General features: G+C 36.7%; 1 protein-coding gene across 1 annotated transcript; it reads left to right on the forward strand.

Annotated features, from left to right (window-relative positions):
• The first annotated feature begins 247 nt into the window (after nt 1-247).
• On the forward strand, nt 248-20,291 carry dtx4b (deltex 4, E3 ubiquitin ligase b). The gene is made up of 9 exons (XM_039689084.2): nt 248-607; nt 813-1,027; nt 7,448-8,492; nt 13,857-13,918; nt 14,005-14,166; nt 14,878-14,939; nt 15,819-16,139; nt 16,270-16,359; nt 18,211-20,291. Coding segments are annotated over exons 1-9 (2,187 nt in total). The 5' UTR covers nt 248-605; the 3' UTR covers nt 18,439-20,291.
• The last annotated feature ends 1,937 nt before the right edge of the window (nt 20,292-22,228 follow it).

A 22,228-nucleotide genomic window follows, 5' to 3' on the forward strand; every position in this document is an offset into this window, starting at 1 on the left:
TTTGGGCGGAATAATACATTTCACACTATAATACAACACACAAATATGGAATATGATTAAGAGCAATATGGTAGCCTACTATTATTCTATTTGAAATTCAGCCCTTCTCAAACGGTCTCGTGTATTAGAAGAGCATATTCACGTAGGGATGATGCTCAATTTTTAAGCGGTTAAATAAAACGAGCTGTTCGAAGAACCGATTCTTGGATATGAGTCGGACTTTTTTTTTTTTTTTTATGAGTCGGACTTTCCAGCACCAATTCACGCAGCAGCATTACTCACAGCAAGCATTACTAAACTGTGATGATGGTGTTGGGTGTCACTTTATCAACCCAGTGTGCGGATCACAAAACCACGAGCTTTTCACCAGGGATTATTTACTTAAAGTCTACATGATCTTCGATAAATTACACCTTGTGCCGCAAGAAACTAACTTGGTGAGGAGAAGAAGAAGCGAAAACTGAGTGACGGTCAACGCCGGTCCGTTGACTAACTTGTTATTTGTTGTCACTCGTGAGGAGTTGTTGAGATCGCTTGCGACCAACCATGGAAGAAGTGATAAGGATATTCATTTCCTGATGATGCGATAAGCGTTATCTACATAAATGTGAGTACACCGAGTTTAACCAAAAACCAGAATATTCAAGCTCAAAACAAATCCTCGTGTGTCTAACGTTATCGACGTTAAACAGACCAGGCATTTCAACTTTGCCGTGCTTTACATTAGCATTAGCAAATCTATCCTACTGCGTTTACACAACTGATTGTTGAAATCAAGAGATTAGTGCTTAGTTTTTCTGTTCTACTTAAAGGGACACGATGTTACAAGCCTCCGCCGTGGTCGTCTGGGAATGGCTCAGCGAGCACGGGCGCTGGCGGCCGTACAGCCCGACCGTGTCTCACCACATAGAGGAGGTGATAAGAAGCGATCCCCGCGGCGGAAGCGTCGTTCTAGGCCGAGCCGACAGCCGCCTGTCGCCCTACATCATCGATCTACACTCCATGCATCAGTTCAGACAGGACACCGGTAAGATGAAAACCAGCAACGCATCATTATACCTGTGGCAAGCCATAATAACATTCATTCTTTACAACGAACCAGTTTCTATTTTATGTTACTTGTTATGGAATTATCTATTATACATGTACGTTAGTCTAATGGAGACTAGTATCTTGGATTAAAATGCCGTCATCAAGCATTCATGGTATACTAGTGCTTATTATTTTGCTGCTTGTCACGATCCCAGCATTGACAACTAAAATACTATTTTTGTTAGTTATATTTAACATCATCAGCAAGATTTTTAGAACTGTTTTGTTGAATTGAACTAACACTTACATTAAGGTTTCATTTGTTTACATCTGTTATCAGTCTTTATGAACGTTTGTTAATAAAAATACAGATGTTCATTGTTTGTTGATATTACTTCACAGTACATTAACTAATGTTAAAGGGTTAGTTCACCCCCCCCCCAAAAAAAAAAAAAAAAAAAAAAACAGATCTCATTCCCCATTGACTATCATAGTAGGAAAAAATACGTACTATGTTAGTCAATGGGGAATGAGATCTGTTTGATTAAAACAGTCTTCCAAATATCTTCCTTTGTGTGTAGCAGAACAATTAAACACATAGAGGTTTGGAACAACATGAGGGTGAGTAAATACTGACAGAATTTTCATTTTTGGGTGAACTAACCCTTTAACAAATACAACTTTTTGATATCAATGATTTATTTGTAAATATTGAAATGGACACGGACAAAGATTAATAAATGCTCAAAAGAGCAGTTCATAAACTAATGTAGTTAAATAAATTTAACTTAATGGAACTTTTCTGTAAAGTGTTATCAGAAATGTTACTAGTACCTTTTGGGAATGGATACTAGCATCTCATAAACTGTTTTTTAGTAAAAATGGAATTGAGAATGAGAATGTGACATTACATGTTCCACTCTGCATTACATTGTTGGAAGGTGTCGCCATCTTATCCGTTGTCATGGTTACTTCGACAGTGAGATAGAGAGAGAGCTTGATATTTGTTTATATTTTTGCGATAAGGCACAGTTTCTTAGAAATAAATGAAGAAGGGAATCAGAAGAAAAGGGGCTCTATCAGGGGACACTAAATAACCAGGCAGTGTTATTTAGAGAAACTACTAACTTGACATCAACAACATGGACCCGTACGAACTCTCTATGACTCTGGATTCTTGTAACGTGAAATTACTAGTAACCAAACCAAAGTGCTAGTACCTAGTGAACAAAACTGAAATATAATCCAGTGACAATTAGTATAAATAATATTCAACACAGTTTAGTGCCTCAGGTATGGCAAATATTTCATTTTAACATGATATGACTTCAATGCACATCTATGCTTATCTCTTTCAGACTGCATTCAGTGGTTTTGACGAAATGTTGTTAACAACTTCTTCAGCTATTTTTTTTTTAACACGCATCTACTTTATGCGCTCATTTGAGTTTAAACCACATGATTGAACTATGTCTACTTTCCACCCAGGCAGCTGTTGTTTTGGATGGATATAAATTGTTCGTAAAAAGTATTTAAATATACAGTATATGCCACCCTTAAAATGTCTTTGCGTTAAATAGCAAAATATGAGACCAAGTGACATTGTTATCATAAACATGAAATATATGTTGTACAATTTAAAAGTAGATTTATTTTTAAAAATTAAGATTGCAATACATCTCCAATGAAATTAATGACTGGACACCACAAAGGGAGGGAGTGAGACAATAGAGGTACAAAAAAAAAAACAGACATAACACTACCCTTGTTTTCTTGTAAAATTTCCACAAGCACATTATCAAGGTCTGCAAAAGCACACAATTTAAGTCAGACAGAGGCCTTGGTATGTAAGAGGACACAGATTAAAGTTACTCAAAGTGATTGCAAATTCTTGCAGCAAAACTGCCTATTTATCCCCATAGACAAAGTGCATTTGTGTTAATCTATTTCATTAGAGAAAAAAAACCAACACATAACTGCACCAGCCTACTGCGAATAATGGTTTAGAGATACACACCCAGGCAGCTTCCCAAAATGATCTTGTTGTCAACACCCAAATCATTTTGAAACTATTTTTTTTCTCAGGTAATGTTTTGCAACCAAACATCCATGACATGAGCTTAGTGACAACTGACTTGCTCAGTCACATTTACACATTGTGGAGTGAAGTTCCATAATATTAAGCATTACCTAGGGAAATGAGCACACGTCCAAGTGAAAGAACGAAACTTCAAAGATAGATTGCAGAGAGATAGGGAGCGGTTGTTTTTGTGCAACAGGCTAGGATGTAGTTTCATCAACTCTGGGCCAAGGGGTGCTGTCAGTTACTCTGTTTTCCATTGCAAACTGGAGATTAGTATAAAACACACACGCATAGAGCAGGATTGTGTTTTTCTTCCGATCTTGTCATCCAATGACTCTCACATGATTAGGCTAAAGAGTTGAGGGAATGTTATAATTTCTTTCAAGCTGACCATTTTGTGAATCATTTATGTTGGTTGGTATCACTCTTTCCTTCCCATAAACACACACCTACAGAATCAGTCAAAAGTTTGGAATAATAAAGATTTTTGAATGTTTAAAAAAAAAAAAAAAGAAACTCTTATTCTCACCAAGGCTGCAATCAAAATAAAACACAGTAAAACAATTTTGTGTAAAATTGTTACAATTTAAAATGTCTGTTTTCTATAATGTAAAATCATTCTAATGTTATGATTTGCTGCTCAAGAAATATTTTTTACTATTAGCTTGAAAACATTTTTGAAATATTGAAAACATTTTTGTTGCTGATGCTTTGATGAATAAAAAGTTTATTTATTTAATTTATTTAAAGAAATCATTTATTTAAAGACCATAATAATAATTTTGTAACATTATACATGTTACTGTCATTTTTAAGGTCTCATTTATGAAGAATGCATTTTTTTCTTATCTCACTTAGACTCACTAACCACAAACCTTTGAATGGTAGTGTTAGTGTATTATGGTTTCCACAAAAACTTTAAGCAATAAAAACTGTTTTCAACATTGATGATAAAAATAAATGTTTAAACACCAAAATCAGCATATTAGAGTGAATTCTGAAGGATCATGTAAACTGAAGACTAGAGTAATGATGCTGAAAATTTAGCTTTGTAATTACAGGAATAAATTACATTTTAGTGTACTGTATATTCAAATAGAAAACGGCTCTTTGAAATGGTAAAAATACCACAGATAAACCAGTTATTTTTTGTTTTTCATCAAATAAATGCAGCCTTGGTTAACCTTGAGAGACTCCTTTAAAAAATATTTTCTAGGTAGTGTAGTTGTTGAGCTTACTTTCTGCTTGTGTACTTTAAGCACTGCTTTTCAATTCTGAAACCCACTTTATAAATAGTTTGGTCACTTCTCTGTATCTACAACAGTTTTTAAGTAGCCTACCAAGCTTCATTTTCAGATAGCTTCCTTCTCATTTTTGTCACGGTCAAATGTTTGATGATTGGTTAATTTTTACACTTAAATAAATTCTCAAATGAAGCGGTTAAATGCTCACCAAGTGACTTTCAGAGTGGATCTAAAGTCTGGGGAAGAAGTTCATGCATTCGTGTCCTCAAAAGTTCATGCATTCTCAAAATTTCATGCCCGTTTGTGTGTGTGTGTCCATTTCGAGTGTTCTGAACTTATTTATATATTCATCCGCGATTCTGCGATAATCGTCTGCGTTTTCTCAATCATCCCGAAAATAATAGCTGCTAAAAGTTACCACATGGTGCCACATTTTTTTTTTTTTTTTTTTTGTAAAATATATTTTTATCTTTCTTTCAGGGCTGGCGGGGGATCATTTTGTACTAAAAAAAAAAAAAACAATGGTAGGGGAAATTGCACGTGTCAGATGTTTTTATGGAATAATTTTTGCATTTATAATTCATTACATTTAGAAAAGCATTCTTTTTTCCATTTAGAATTGAAAGAAAAGAAAGTGGAATAAAGTTGTTAGTTTGAAAGAGGGAAGGGAAATGAAAATTGGGGCAATGATGGAAGCACAGAGCCATCAACAATGGAACAGATGGACGGTCTCTGTACACCTGCTGTATAGGGCTTTGTGCTGCTGCAAAGGTCCTGGGATCCTTAACCCAATGTCACAGTTTATGATCTGCTGTAACACAGCCTTTCACTCCCACTCACATACTAGCACAAGCTTGAAAACTTAAGTGCAGGCTGTATGATTGATTGGCATGTGAAAGTGGACATGGCCATCTGTTGCTTTGGCCGTAATGTTGAGACTCGAGGAGGCACAGTATTGTCTAGTTTTATCTGGACAGACTACATTGAACTGAAACTGTAATATTAAATTACAATTTTGGTGCATCACGATCAATACTGACAGATCCTAGAATCATTGACTTAATGTTGTATATAATGTCGTTTTCTTTCGTAATAGACTAATAAAGTACAGGTTGATCTTTAAACATGTTTTTTATTTTATTTAAAATCAATATATATATATATATATATATATTTCCCCCCAAAAAAATCTAGCATGTGACTGTGTAGAAGAATATGACAATTGTCCAATTTAAGTTTAATGAAGTGTGGACAGCCTTGTTTGGGAGACTCATGGGAGTGTCATACCATGTTTCTTGCAGTGCAGGCGGGGTTGAAAAAATTAAATTAGATTAATAGGTATAATAATCAGATTTAGTCAAAACATTTATCACAATTAAGCCCAAGTAATGACATATTTTTTTCTTTTTCTTTAAAAGGGTAATGCAAAAAATAGGCACACAACCCTTTCAAAGATTAATTTTTTTTAAGAAATTCATATTTTTATTCAGCAAGGATGTATTAAATTGATCAAAGGGGAAACAAATCAGCATAATACATTGATTCTCAATCATGTGACACTGAAGACTGAAGTAATGATGCTGAAAATCACAGGAATAAAAAACTCAAGATCCTGATCTGATCCCAGTAGGCATGCTCTCGTGCTCTTCCTTCTTTGACAAAAGAATTTCAGTCTATCAAGGTCAGACGTCTGCACATAAAAACATGAAGACTTGGAGAACACTGGAGAATCATGTGACACAGAAAACGAGTTATGGCTGTTAAAAAATCAGCTTTGCCATTTCCAGGAATACATTACATTTAAAAAAAAATGTTTTATATACATTTTAATTTCTTATCATATTATGTTCACTCACTTTCTAAAAGCAGCCCCTGAGATACATATTATCAGTGTGGCAGTGTGAGATCGCATGCAGTTAAATACCACACATCATTTATTGTTAGCTTGACTATAATTCAGTGAAATTACTTCTCATGAGCTACAAAGGAAAGAAAAGATATTGGCAAATAGTTATCTATTCATCTTTTAACAAAAGAGAACAAAAGACAGTTTCATTCATGTACAATAGAGCTGAGAGGGCATGACTGTGATTTGAGGCACAGAGCTGGTAAAGTGAGTTCAAACGCATTAAAGTATGATCAAAGCATACTCCACCTCATTTCTGGATCATGCTTTCTAAAATTCCATAATGTCTACAGAAACATGCAACACATGATGTGTTTTATACCGTTTAAGCTATAGTAGGTGTATATGGGTGTCAAAAGGAGAATATGTCCTTTCACAAGTTTTATGGCTTCTAGAACTCAGCGAAAGTTTATGCCTCAGTGGGTCTTTTGTGCTCAGTGGCTTTTGCTCTATGCTCAAATCTATTTATTCACATGGTTTTTGCTTTCTGTTTGTGTGTGCACTACGTCATGAATTTCTAAATGCATTTTGTGCATTGGCTTAATGGATATTGCATGTGTTCTCAGTTACTGCTTTAAATTTGATTGAAGATTTTTTTCTCTAAACACTCAAGATCCTGATCCGATCAGTCTTACTGGAGAGCATGTAACTTTATTTCTGCTCCGATTAATGGGTTTAAATTCAAAGGATGTGCAAAGCACAACAATAGGCATTCAGTCAGTATAATGGAGAATTGAACGCTTACATTGGACATCTAACCGAAAGTGACACTGCTTCTTTTTTCATGTTTTAGACTATAAAGCTGCTTACTTTAAAGCAACCTCTTTTCTATAAAGTTCCGAGCTGGTGCAAAAAAACATCCAATTCTCTATGATCAGATGTTTTCTTAACTTTTTACTTGTGCATTTTGTTATTGAGAGAAAAAAGCATGCAGTTCATGTTTACGTATTATATACATCTAAATACCGCTCACAGCAGGTGGCATCAGGATTTTTGTTTACTGTTTACTGCTGCTCAGGTATTTCAAACTTCGTTTTTCCCCAAACCAATGAACAAAATAAAAGGATATTGGTGCCTTTAGATGTGTAATATGTTGCCTCTCTTGTAAGAAAACACTTTATTTAACTGGTGTATTATCTCTTTTATTATAAATGATCTATAACTTTTTGTTTACCTTCTCAGGTACGTTGAGACCAGTGCGACGGAGTTTCTATGACCCCACCTCAGCGCCAGGCCAAGGTTGGATATGGGAGTGGGAAAATGATGCAGGTTCCTGGACAGCCTTTGACATGGAGGTGAGCATTGCCTTGCAAGCGGCACAGGATCGACAGCAACCCTGTTTGGACCTGACATCGTTGGGCTTTTGCTACTTTGTGGACTTCCAGACCATGACCCAGATAAACAGGCAAACGCAGCGACAGAGACGCATCCAGAGACGCTCAGACATGGTTTACCCACTAGTTACTGGGCCACTGCCTAAAAATTCACTGGCTTGGGGTACTGGCTCAGGGACTGGAGGCATGGCTAGAAAGGTTACAGCAGGTGGAGGATCAACGGGGGCTCTTCTTGGGGTAGGCGTTTCTGGTTCTACCTTGAGTAGAAAAGGAAGTGCCGTTTACCCAAGCGGGACGCTTTCGGTATCATCTCTTGCTCCTCTCGGACAGCCCTGTGCCTGCCAGCAGTGCATGCTGGTGTTGAGTGTAAAGGCAAACGGCGCTGCAACACAGACACTGGGACGTGCAACAAAGCCAAACAGTCCAAAATCCAACTTTGGGACACTTCCATCCTCCTCTGTTTTAAGCTCGTATTCTCATACACTACCACATGGAACATCTTTAAAATCCATGCCCACGGAAGCCAAAAATTCTGCTGCTTTTGATCAGTCGTTGTCCCTTCTCACATCGGCCACTGCCAATCTCTCAATCTCCTCTAGCCGCCAAACGCCTACATCTTTGCCCCCAACTCTGCCATCACAGAATCAGCTGCCTCCATCCACCGCAAGTTTATCATCTTCAGCAACGTTTGTGCCAACTGCCATACTTGTTAACACGTCAACAAGTCCCATGCCATCCACAGTTTTTACGTCATCATCTTCTTCAACGTTGGCCTCTCAGCGCTCCGTTGCCTGTGCTGCCCCTCTACCACCTCGTGCCAGTCTGGCAGGGCTTAGTCAGCCTGCTTTGCAGAGAATTGCCATGGCACAGTCACGAGTACTTATTGCCTCTGGGTAAGAAAAGGCATTTTACCTGTTTTGTCAGTTTCATATACAATACCATCAGTAAGATTTTTTGGAAGAAAGTAATACTTAGCAAGGTTACATTTTAAATTGATGGTTTCCACAAAAAATGTTAAGCAGCACAACTGTTTCACACATTGATAATAGAAAGAATTTGTGTGTGTTTTCGTGACAAAACGTGGTTCGGGGACTGGATTGTCAGCTCGTGTAGTGTGTAACTAGAGACGTTCCAATACCCTTTTTCCCTTCCCGATACCGATTCCGATACCGGCTGATACCGAGTACTGATCCGATACCTGGGTGTGTACAGTATCTATACAGCTGTAATTCAGCTGCAAACTAGCGCTGTTGGAATTGATAGAATTATTTTTTGGTTTGCTTCAGACTTATCCTTTAATTAAACATGAACAAATACATACAGTGAACTATTATTTTTATTATTAGAGGTTTTTTTTTATGATCTGACATACATTTTACAGCAATATATTATTTATCTTTCTTAAGTGAAAAAAAAAAAACTTAAAATGCAACCACACGTCTAATACTGTAAACTGCAAGTTGTTTTAGTTTTACAATATAACTGTATAAAAAAGCACTACAAAAAAAAAAAAAAATGATACATGAATAATATAAGAAAATAATCTCTTTATAATATAATAAATCCATAAACAATTTTGTTAAATAAATGGCTTTTCAGTTTTGACAGTGGCTGGTCATCCAGAACAATAAACTATACATGTTGTCAGTTATATTTATCGTCGCTTGTTGGCTGTCCTTTGAAAACTTTTTTTCTTTGTTTGAATGAAGCTTTCAGAGATTGTTGATTGAGCAGCGAAGAAGAATTGATCTCCGAATTGCAGCGTTAAGCAAAGCTAGCGTGCATAAGTAGATATTGTTTAAGGAAATGGTATCGGATCGGTACATGGGTCGAAGTGCTCGCCGATACCGATTCCAGAAATTTTATTGGTATCGGTGGCATGTCTGATACTAGTATCGGAATCGTAACAACTCTGTGTAACTCCATGTTGCAGATCATTTACAAAGCATCACGTGTGAACACCACATCGACTTCAAGACTCCAGAGAAATTCTTGTGGTCTAACAACATAGCAAATTGCTGACATTTTGTTGTGTAGTTGTGTAGTGTGAACTAGGCATCGAAATCTGGGTTGTGATTTGGTTACTTATGTACTGGTTCCATATTGGTACCGGGTTTCGGTACCTAACCCTAGTTAGGAAAACTTTGTGGACTTTAGGAAACAGACTTAAAGGGTTAGTTCACCCAAAAATGAAAATTATGTCATTAATGACTCACCCTCATGTCGTTCCAAGCCCGTAAGTCCTCCGTTCATCTTCGAAATACAGTTTAAGATATTTTAGATTTAGTCCGAGAGTTTTCTGTCCCTCCATTGAAAATGTATATACGGTCCTTGTCCAGAAAGGAAATAAGACATCATCAAAGTAGTTCATGTGACACCAGTTGGTTAGTTACAATGTTTTGAAGCATCGAAAATACATTTTGGTCCAATAATAACTAAAACGAAGATTTTATTCGGCATTGTATTCTCTTCCTGTTCTGTTGTCAATCCACGTTCACGAGTCCGCAGTGATGCTGATGATGTAAGACGCTGCTGACGTGTTATCTGGTGTGTCTGTGTATTCGGGTTCAAATAAATATGGCTGGGCAAAAAAATGCAAGTCTTCCTCTGTGTCAAAATCCTTAGACATGTTTGCGGAGATTGTTTTGTTTACGGCGTGCGTCTCCCTCGGACTGTAAATGAAGCTCTGATAAGCCATGTTCAGTGTCGCTAGAGACGTAAGACACTGCTGACGTTGACAACAGAACTGGAATACAATGCTGAATAAAGTCGTAGTTTTTGTTATTTTTGGACCAAAATGTTTTTCGCTTCAAAAAATTCTAACTAACCCACTGGTGTCACATGGACTACTTTAATGATGTCTTTATTTCCTTTCTGTAAAAGCACAGTATATACATTTTCAATGGATGGATAGAAAATAGAAAACTGTGTTCCGAAGATAAACGGAGGTCTTACGGGCTTGGCTCGACATGAGGGTGAGTCATTAATGACAGATTTCATTTTTGGTTGAACTAACCCTTTAATCGACTAACATCACCAGTGTATTAGGCCTATATAATTTGGGTGTCAGCCTCACTCATGTATGATTGTTTTCATGTTTTTCCCCCTCCTCTGTGTAGGAGTGTGTTTCTCACGTTTCTTGCACTGCTAAATCATCCATGTCTGCTCTGTTTGATGACCATCTGGGGACAGAATGGTCTTATTCGTTCCATCCCCACCCCCTTTAAATCTATAGCTATTTCTGTGGCTTTTCCCGGAGCTCTTAGTGGTGATTTCGTGTTCACACTGGGTTTCTGCAACACCCTTTGTTGACATGACATTGACTGGTCTGCATTAGCAACACAATGCGGTCTCACTAAAGCTTTTGACATAGTAGAGTGTGCGTGCATCTCTATGTTAGGAAGGAACATTAGATGTGACTTTTGGTAATAAAGTCACAATTTGAATTGAAGTGCTGGACGCCTTTGAGAATAAACTATGTGTAGATGCAGCCAGAGGTAGAATTTGAGTATTTTTACTCTTTTGCATCTTATTTTGAATACAGGAATCGTACCTTGGCTAGATTGTAAAGCAATTACAAAAGAAACTATCATCCTACACAGATGTTGTGACATACATGTGTCCAAATGCAGGAGAACATTGTGAGTCTGGTGCTCTTTCTATTGGAATGTTCTGCCTCAGACGTAAAGCCATCTGGAGTCACAGAGCAGCAGTTGTTGAGCATGTGTGAGAGAGAAAACAAAGAGACAAGTCTGTTGTAGAGGCAAGATCAAGGGTCAGTGGAGGTCAAAAGCTTCCCCATTGGCCCTATCCAAACAGCCATCTTCCTTCCCGTGTCTGACACTTCTGTTTTTCAATGGAAAACAAAACGGGAATATAAAACAAAATTTACTGCTGCAGTGTTGATCATTGGCTAACCTGTCATGTCATCATTTTAAGCAAACGCTCAACAAGTTCTTCTTTTACCACTAAACCACTTCAGCATATTTGGTTCAGTTTTCACTTTCGTGTGAAAAACATATGTTGCAAATAAAGTGTACCTTAAACAGATCTTCCAATCAAGAGAACAAATGTGGCAGTAGTGGTTTTTTTTTTTTTTTTTTTTTTTTGTATTATTGTGGTTTTGTTGATTACAGATTCGTCTGTTCCTAAATGTCACACCGCAGCTCTTTTTTGTTTCTATGTCAACTGATGTATCTTTTGCTGGCATCAGAACATATTGTTATGTGAGTTTCGGAAGGAAGGGAGCGTGACGATGAGGATATGCAACCGTAAACGGGGACATTGCTATTTAGGTCAGCAATGTACCTGTTACACTTGAAATTAAGCTATTCATATATAAATCTAAATCACACATTTTGCATTTTTTATGCACAGACTAACAGCAAAAAAATCTAGAGGAGTGGTTTTCAACTAGGGGGCCTCAACAAACTTCCAATGGGGACTCAATATGATTTTAAAATAAGACAAAAGCATTAAAATTGGCAAAAACATCGACATCTAAAATTTGCATCTTTCTTGTTTTGGAGATTTTCTACCGCTTTTCTTTGAAATAGATGACTGTTATAAATGACTGTTTAAAAGTGTAATCCTGTTCCTTCCTTCATACTGAACCATTAACTGTTAATCCTCTAAATGTTTTATGTTTTCTTACTACAAACATTAGAGATGTGCTTGTGTGCATTTGTGAATATATTGTGAGGTTAGTCACCATCTGGAAAAAAAAGTGTTATTCTGCGTTCACACTACCGGTGACTTTGTCACTGCATGTTACCATGGCTGACGGTGAGGTTGCTTGTGGGTATTCCCACTACTGGTTGCTTGCCTAGAAAAAAATTGTGAATGTCATTCACAGACTCCATGTTATAACCATTCAGTGTTCTTGCCTCTACAAACAAATATTTTGGAAGGAAAAATCACCACAGCATATCATAAATTATAGAAAAGTTGCTGACTTTCCATCTTGCTTCTGACTTCACTCCTATTGGTTGTCGCTCCCGAAAGTCACTCTTCATTTGCATAAAGTTAAACATATCTCAACTTTGTTGTGTCGCTGGAAATGCCTACATCCTTTCGCCAAGTGTTACTGTCGCTCGTGTTGTCGGAAATTGCCAGCCCTCTATTAAAATGAATGGGATTGTGTCCCTGGTTGTGAGAACTCAGCTTTAGACTTATTATCAGTTAGGAAGATCGATTACCACCGACACACACACATGCACAAAAAAAAAAAAAAAAGGCTAGGGGCCAACATACCTTCCAGTAAAAGAAGATAAGAAAATGAGTGTGGGAAAATACCTCAAGACAAAACCATTGAGGATGTAAAGAGGGAAGCAAAATGGCTGTATATTTGAGTTGCTTGCTTTTTTTTTTTTTTTTTTTGGCCTTTTGGTATTTATTTATTTTTCCTTCATTTTTCACACTGATTTGACCAAAATAGGCTTATATAAGAGTAAAATAGTCATTTGATACTTAGCTGAAAGTGTCAAAAAGTACATTCAGTTAGATATCATGTAATTGTTGATGTTGGAAGAAGAACAATGGTTTTGTGCATGCTAGTCGTTAAACAAGAATTTCACGTTGAAGTTTTGAAATGTAATAGTTTGCAAGGAAATACTTGGTAATGAAGAAACTGGCAGAATGTCTGGGTCATATTTTTACACAGCATTTCATAATCATTATCTTACAGTTCAGAGAAAGTTAGCACTGAATTAGAGCTGTCACTATACAAGATTGTCACTACACGATTATCTTGTTTAAAGTAATTCATGATTACAATATTATCGCAATATATATTGATATTTTGTTGATTTAGCTTAAACTGTTTCTTTTTTAATTAGTTTTTTTTTTTTTACTGGTGCTGTATATGATCAAATATGTTGTATTAACTTGATATAAATATTACATTTTCTGAAACGTCACTATAATGCGATACACCTCTACTATGAATAAAATCTTCAAGTTCAAGAGGGAAAAATATCTGCAGTTTTGAAGTTTGTAGGTTCAGCATGTCAATTGCTTTTATGAAACAAATTGTTGTCTCTTAAAATCTGCATGAAATGGAAACATTTATTGATTTTGTCCATTGTGAATTAATTGAATTGTTGGAACATTGCTAATACTCTGATCTCATTCGAGTGATGTTAAATAATTAGTCTGGTAAACTACTTAATCTGTTGGTTTGACAGGAGAACATTCTGTAAGGCAGCAGTCAGTGTGTCCACTGGCCTTATAGAGCTTCTTTTTTTTTTTTCTCCTAGGATACCGACAGTACCAGTGAAGAATCTTAATGGCTCCAGCCCTGTCCAACCGGCATTAGCTGGTAGGAGAACAAGACGCATTCTTAATACATTATTAGTAATTATTTAAATAAAAATTATATTTGTGTGTATTTATGATGCATTGCAGGTATTACTGGTATTCTGATGAGTGCTGCAGGACTACCTGTATGTTTGACCCGTCCACCAAAATTGGTTCTGCATCCTCCACCTGTCAGCAAAAGTGACATCAGACCGATTCCTGGGATCGGGAACTGTTGCCGCAAGACCACCAAGAAACAAGCCCGCAAAGGTGAGAATCCATGTACTTACTGTACTTACCATGTACTTACTTAAAGTACAATTCGAGCAATTTGATTTTCCACGGTGTAAAAGTTGTACCTGTTCCTGCTTTCTGGTACTTTTTTTGTACCACCTCCAGCGAGGTTCTGAGCGAGCTAAGTCGATACTAAAATGTCACATGAAAACAATGCAGACTGCTGATTGGTCAGAGAGAATCGTCATCATTACACATGCCAGATGGAGTATCCAGAATAACCCCACTATTTTTAAATAGTTTGCCCAGAGATATTTACTAAACTAACTACTATTATTATGGTAACTCGGAAGAATATGCCATGGTCAAACGAGGAGGTGCAGACCTTACTTTTTTTTTTGTTGCCGACGAGAGGATCCAGCGAGAGATTGATAGGGCAACGAGGAACGAAAGGCGTCACTATGACGACCGGGGACTATTTGTGGTGGTACTTTCTGCAATGGAAAACAGAATGAAAAGCGAGCTGAGTCGAGCCAAGCCAAGTCGTGTCTAGCTGGTACTGGTAATTGAGAAGCGCCATTTGAAAACAACTGCTGAAATGCAATGGCCACCAATCAATACCAGCTGTTCCCATCGATTGTCACTCAGCAGACTTACACACACGACAAATGGAATATTTGAAATCTCATACTGAATATTTTAACATAAGATTAAATGCTTAACACATTAATGTGATTTGTTTTCCAGGTAAAACACCTGAGGAAGTGGTAAAGAGGTACTTGCAGAAGGTCAGGAATCCACCAGAAGAAGTAAGACATCCTTATTATTTTATTTCTTTAATCTCTACGTGATCTAAACCTCTTCTGTAACCCTTGGCTAGGAGACTTAGGAGATATCTGAGCTGCTAGCTAAACAGAACCCAAAGGCGCATCTGGTCCTGACTCTTTGTGGATATATATATATATATATATATATTACATCTTACTCATGTAAATAAATCTTTACTATATTGTTACGTTCCAGCCAGTCTAGTATAGGGGAAGCAACGTTAAAGTTAAAGGGATACTCCACTTTTTTTGGAAATATGCTCATTTTACAACTTCCCCAGAGTTAAACTGTTGAGTTTTACCTTTTTTGAATCCACTCAGCCGATCTCCGGTTCTGGCGGTTCTATGAGTCCACGATCACCCCTAAACTCTTTATATGATCTTCGAACTTTAGGGACAAGGAACCTAAACGATCAGGAAAGGTAGGTGAGATGGGAGAGCCTACAATCAAAACCTCAGTTTTATTCTCATTTAATTGGAGAAAGTTGCTAGAAAGCCAAAGTTTTATGTCGCTGTAACATTCCTGTGCTTTGTCCAGCGAACATGTTTTATCTAAGTTCAAAAAAGTCAAACTGGAGGTCGTCGGCATAACATTGGTATGAAATACTATACTTCTTAAAAAATAGTGCTAAGAGGAAGCATATACAGACACTATATAGCAAATCTCAACTCTCAAATTCAAGAGACATTAAGGAACCAAACACTCCAACTAGTGTCATTTGAGATGACACTTTGGACATTTGACTGCCTGGATATAAAATGCAGCATCTTATTGGCTAAAGGAGGATGGAAAAAAACAATTATGTTAAATCTACATGTCGGGTAATGGCGTTCGGTATCAGCATTGTGTATTTCTTTCAGGATTGCACTATCTGTATGGAGACTCTGTTGGGACCCTCTGGGTATAAAGGTCCAGGTGTAGCGAGTGGTTCACGTGCTGAGTCCGTCGGACGACTGGCGCAATGTGGGCATCTTTATCACCTACAGTGCCTAGTGGCCATGTACAACAATGGCAACAAAGATGGCAGCCTGCAGTGTCCCACATGTAAGACAATATATGGAGTTAAGACAGGAAACCAGCCACCCGGTAAGATGGAGTACCATGTCATCCCGCACTCACTTCCAGGATACCCAGACTGCAAAACCATTCGCATCATCTACAACATACCTGCCGGGATACAGGTATAACTACATCATATATATATATATATATATATATATATATATATATATATATTATAATGCATTTACACTTGGCCTGCATGCCATCATTATCATATTTGATAAAATATCCTCTCTCTTTTCTCTCAAGGGTCCTGAGCATCCAAATCCACGGAAGCCTTTTACTGCGAGAGGATTTCCCCGTCATTGTTATCTCCCAGACAATGAAAAAGGACGAAAGGTCAGTCCTCTTAACATACAGAGCATAAAAAAAAAAAACTTCACCTTCTACACTACCGTTTCAAAGTTTGGGGTTGGTACAATTTCTTTACGTATTTTCGTTTTTATTCGTTCAAAACACATTAAAAACAGTGCTATTGTGAAACATGATTACAATTTCAAATAACTGTTTTCTATCTTGATATATTTTAAAATGTATTTTATTTCAGTGACACTGCAACACTTGAAAAGCACTGTTGTTAATCACAGAATATGAATAAAGGATTATTATTACAGTAATCGATATATTTGAAATGCTATTTATCACAGCTGAAACAAATGTATTCAACAGCATACAATACAGTAATGTTAAATTGCATTACAATAGGCTAGAATAAGGGGAAAGCGAATTCTCTGCTTCTCACAACGGGGCTTCTCAGGTGCTGCGAGAAAATCACTCATATGACCTTGTTATTTGTACACACTGTGACTATACAAATCACAACATATAAATAGTTGGCATTATTTTGTCACATATTTGGAGCAGTATGCTAGCTGGAGCCATTTACTTCCAGTCTTTGTGCTAAGCTAGGCTAGCGGTCGATGCATCAGACAGAGTAACAGCACGCAAAGAGATTAAAAGGGTATGTATGGACTTAACTAACTCTGGGGGATACGGTGATTAAGCTAAAGTCCCAAAAAGTCAGCGTGTTCCAACCCTCCTAATGCACCCAGACAAGATACATACAGTACACATTTCTGTTTTTAATACAAAATTCAAACTGGATATGCATTAAGACTTTCAAAAAAACACATAATTTATTCATTTGTTTATTTATCTCATTTTTGTATTATTATTATTTTGAATGTAAGATGTAACCTATAAACTAAATTGTTACCCCTTTTTCTGGTCCGTTTTGACCTGAAAGTGAACTGTGGCTTTACACAAGAAATTATGACAAATTAAATGAATAACTGTTTGTAGATCAAAAGTTAATAGACCAAATGGTCTAAATTTGATCAAGGAAATAGGTTTGGAAAAAGGAGAGGTCCACATTTAAGTCTGCTGCCACCTATTGATGAACCACTGCAGCATGATAATGTTTTGGTTATGCAATATGTAGTAATATGTATATAGTAATATGAATATATTTTATTTGAAAACATTTCAGGGTAATATTAATGTTGTTTTGTTAGATCCATTGAAGCCTGTGGATTTAATACGGGTAATTCTCTCATGTTGTTACATTTTATATAATGATATTTTTAATAAAATATTGATACAAATATTCTTGCACCACACTGGTTTTGGCTGTAGTTCTTCTAAAATGTTATGGTTACACTTCATTTCAATCGTCCACTTTAGACATTCTACCAACTATAAGTAACTTTGCAACTACATGTCAACTAACTCTCAACAGAGTGTTAGGGTTCGGTTTAGGAGAATAAGTTGTCTTGTAGTTGCCAAGTTACCTTTAGTAAGTAGAAAATTTCAAATTGTTTTTCTCATTTTTTAATTAATAAAAAGGGGGTAAATGTGGTAATTGCATGATAACTTAATATTCAAATGTTGTGTTCACTTATAAATGAGAAGTCAGCGATCAGATACACTATGGTTTTAGTTGAAAATTTTAAGTTATGATTGTTTTAGAGTCATACGTTCCAATGGGTCCAAATGGACCTGGCAATGCAAAGGTGTATACCGTTTTTTTATGGATTAGAAGGGTTAAGGTTACTTCTATTAGAGTGCAAAATTATGTTAAAACAAATGTACCAAAAAGCGCCTTAGAACACATTAAGTTTGTGTCACATATGTAGGTCTAATTGTTATTTAAAGCTTTCCAATGATATCAATATGTTGTCCGGTTCTTAGGTGTTAAGGCTTTTGTTGGTGGCGTGGGACCGACGGCTGATCTTCTCCGTGGGAACATCCAGCACCACCGGGGAATCAGACACCGTCATCTGGAATGAGGTCCATCACAAGACAGAATTCGGCTCCAATCTTACTGGACATGGCTTTCCAGATTCTGGCTATCTTGCTAATGTACTAGAGGAGCTTAAAGCCCAGGGCATCACTGAAGATGAGGAGCAGCAGCTCTGAGAGGATGTTTCCGATGATGGTGAAAGAAAAATGATGGTACTAGATGTGCATTTGAAATAGGGAGCACAGAAATATGTGATTTAATATGAAAATAACTAATGTGATCAATTGGTACAGATAACTGTGTGATTTCGCACAGAGGTACAAGTCGGTGTATATTCTATAATCTCAATACGGAGTACTTTGGCATGAAGTAACACAACAATAGCACTATTCTGATGGGATAAGTATTACCTGGTGACCTCTAGCCATTTGTAATAATTGCGGAGGTTGTCCGCGATCTTAATCCTGTGTGAATCGGCCATGTTTGTAATTTGTAAAGTAAAAATTCCCCCGCAAATGGCCTACCATATTTTGTCGAACACCGAGGTCCTGTGTTAACATTAGTTCCGTGCGAATCGGCATCTCTGTGATTTGGCGGGGTCGTTTATAATTTTTTCAATAGCCTAATGTCATCATATCCAGGAAATAAGTCAGTAAATTCGAATAAAATCACAGGCTTCGCTTATCTCGTGCGAATGCGTCACGCAAAACTCAGATGTAGGGAGGTAATTTCAAATTCGCACGAGGTCCCCAGATAATACTAATCCCGTGCGAATAGGGCTTAAAATGATATTTGGTTAAAGGTGAAAGACAGGTTTGAAGGAAAAAGGAAAGTGTGGCAAGCAAAAATGGGAAGTGGAGGAGACTTGTGGATGTAGAAAATGAGGGAATAGAAAGACTAAGAAAATGCTGGTTAATGAAGCAACAGAAATGTTTTATTTGAGTTAAGTTAGGTTGCAGTGTGAGTTTGTGTACATTGTGTAAAATCAACTCTTGTGCCTCCACTAGCTGGAAACTGTTTACTGGAACTGAGAAGTATAGTTTGCATCTGGATGTTTGTATTATCATGCATCATTCCCTGTTTTCAAAATGTATTGAGAGCTTATACTATGTTTGTAAAGATTATGTGTGCATGTGTTTCAGAGTTCTGTTAAGTCAGAATGGAGCAGAAATTTTAATATCAAATTGATTTCGAAATGAGTTTAATGGAAACATGATTTATGCTTGTTTAAATGAAGCATGAGAACTCTAACTAATTGTTCTTCTTCAGATAATGTGAAGGTACTTGATATGCTCATTAAGAAAAAAGATGTCTGTAATATGTTTCATATATATTATGAAATATTACCTTTTCACGGTACAGAAACCCAATTTGGTTTTAAGCTAAGAAGTTTGTTTAACTATGAATACAATGAATAAATACATATGTTCAACTTTAATACTGAAAAATAATCAAATTAATAAAGATTGAGCTGGATACAGTGAAATGACAAGCACTTCATAGAGACAGTAGATGGATAGATGGTTAAAGAGATCCCTAGGGGTCAGTTTAGTAATTGTTTGCCAAAATGATTTTCGCAAACTCAACATATTTGGAATAAAATATGATTTAGCTCTTTTTAACTGTTGTTTACTGACATGTACCCTGTTTTTAGGCCAGTCTGTATGTTCGGTCAATTATTGACCTGTTTTATATAATAATCAACTTCTTATGACCTAAAGAACATGCCACTGTTTGGCATGTGTGTATCTGCATGTGGATTGCCCATGCATCATTTGTATGCCTGCATTTGTGCGTGATTAAACAAAAGAGTGTATGCCATGCATCCACCACCCATAGGTATGGTGTGTTGCTCATCTGTTTAATATTTTTTTTTCATGTATTTTTCTTTTAAATTGATGTTTTCTTCTATTTTCATAGTTTACAATATTTTAATGTTTCATATTGAGAACTTTTATACTCAAAGGTGAGCCTCAACTGTTTTTGGTTTCTTTTTTCCTTCCTACATAATAAAAGCCATTTTTGATAAGCCATTTTCTCAAGTTGTGAAAAAAAATGTTGTGAAATGTTGTTTTGTAATATGTTATATATAGACCCAGCAACCTCCCTCTTCATTAAGATAAGATGATCAAAACATATATAAAGTTGCAGTCCATAGCTTTTTTGGGGTGTTAAAAATGATCCAAAATACATATTTGAGAAAATACATAACCAGTCAGTGTTCAAAACTATGCCTGCTTGCCGATTTAAAGCTCTAAGCTTGACATAATGTTTTTAATTCTAGTGGTACTGGTGGATTTCCACAGGAGATTCAAGCATGTCTTTGCGTCATTATGTCACATCTGTACACAAAAAGATGGAGTCTCAGCTAGTATAAGCTAAATTGCATGAGAGGATGCTGGAGTGATGGGCGATACCACTTATTTTGTTTTCGATACGATACCGATACTTTCAAGGCCAGTATCGCTGATACCGAGACTTCTAAACTGAACTTTTACATTTGAACATTTCTTAAATTTTTAACTTTAAAGGTGCCATGTATAAAAATTGAGGTTAAAATATCAAAAAAAAAATTAGCTACACGCATCAAAAGAATGAGAAGAAATAAGGTTAATGATGTCATTAAAAAAAATGACAAGTTATTGTGCTGCCGACATTACTAGCCCCGGCCCGGCAGGTGTTAATACCAGTTACGGCCATGGGAGGCGGTATGCGGGCGGGCAACATAACCACCAGCCAAACTGCAATACACGAGTAACTCGCACGGTTTGTGTGTGTTTGTACTGGCACCTGATGTCAATCGTGTGGAAAGTACAGCCCACTACTACATTTCACTTCAGGAAAGAGTTCAAAAAATGATTGGTGGATATTATGCATGAGGAATACATTTTGGTAAGTTGTAACATACTGTATCTTTCAACAGTGTTTGTGTTCTTTTACCATTAGCTAGAGATGATCGGTTCATGTGAGCTAGGGATCTGTAGTGTAACATTTACAAGCGCCAAAACGCTATTTATTGTTTGAATTGCGTAATAAAATTGACAGAATCTGAGAATCAGATCAGAATCAGAAGATTTTTTTATATATCATGACTAACCTGCTCCGTCTAGTAGTCTGTCGGTCTCCGTGTCCTTTTCTGTGCGTGACAAAATTGATGTGTGGCGTGAGAGCATGTGAAAAGTGTCAATTGCGTGTCTCATGGTGAATTCGTGAGAGTTGGCAGCTCTGAATGGCGCTAGCTTGGTCAACATCAGCGAATGCAGTCTATCAAATTAATTCAAACTAACAATACAAATATAATATGCACAAAACGATACTGTAAAACTTCACATAACAGCACAATCTTTTATTCCCCCAATGTCGTCGAAATGCACTGGCTTGTATTTGAGACAGGCGTCTATGAGAAGGCCTTTATAATTTAGTGTTGAGATGTTGTTCATTGAGTCTCTAATCTCTAAAAATGTCCAAATGCTCCACGTGAAACTGCGTCTTCCAACCTTTTACTATCGAGTCAATTGATTTGATTAATATGCGAGAGGGAGACAGAGCAAGACAGTGCCATTTGAAGACGTGAGAGTGCGGACGCACGGCCGCAGCACAACTCAATTTCTGGAGGTATACTGCCCCCATCTGGTATGGAATATGGAGTATGAGTTGATTTTTTTTTAAAAAAGATGGCACCTTTAAGAAAAAAAAAAAGAAAAACCAAAGAAATTAATCTGAGATAAGATCATATTAAATATTTGGAAAAAAAATATTTGGGAAGAGAGGGAAAAAAGAACTAAAAAAAGAAACTGTTCTAAGTTAACTGAAAAACAAAACAAAAATACTGAAAACCATTAGAGTTAACTTTTCTTAATTTTTTTCTTTTGTTCTGTGAGTGGGGGAGAGAGAGTGAAGAGAGTGAAGCAGCCCCTCCCTTCGAAATTGCTCTATACCTTCACACACACACACACACACACACAC

This window comes from Pimephales promelas, chromosome 6 (assembly GCF_988280905.1).
Source record: "Pimephales promelas chromosome 6, fPimPro1.hap1.1, whole genome shotgun sequence".
Classification (NCBI taxonomy): Eukaryota; Metazoa; Chordata; class Actinopteri; order Cypriniformes; family Leuciscidae; genus Pimephales; species Pimephales promelas.

What these genes read in the sequence shown, in the direction of transcription:
- dtx4b (XM_039689084.2), top strand. An exon ending in CAAGAAACAAGCCCGCAAAG is followed by an intron (nt 14,167 to 14,877) that starts GTGAGAATCCAT and finishes TTTGTTTTCCAG; the next exon opens with GTAAAACACCTGAGGAAGTG. An exon ending in ACATACCTGCCGGGATACAG is followed by an intron (nt 16,140 to 16,269) that starts GTATAACTACAT and finishes TTTTCTCTCAAG; the next exon opens with GGTCCTGAGCATCCAAATCC.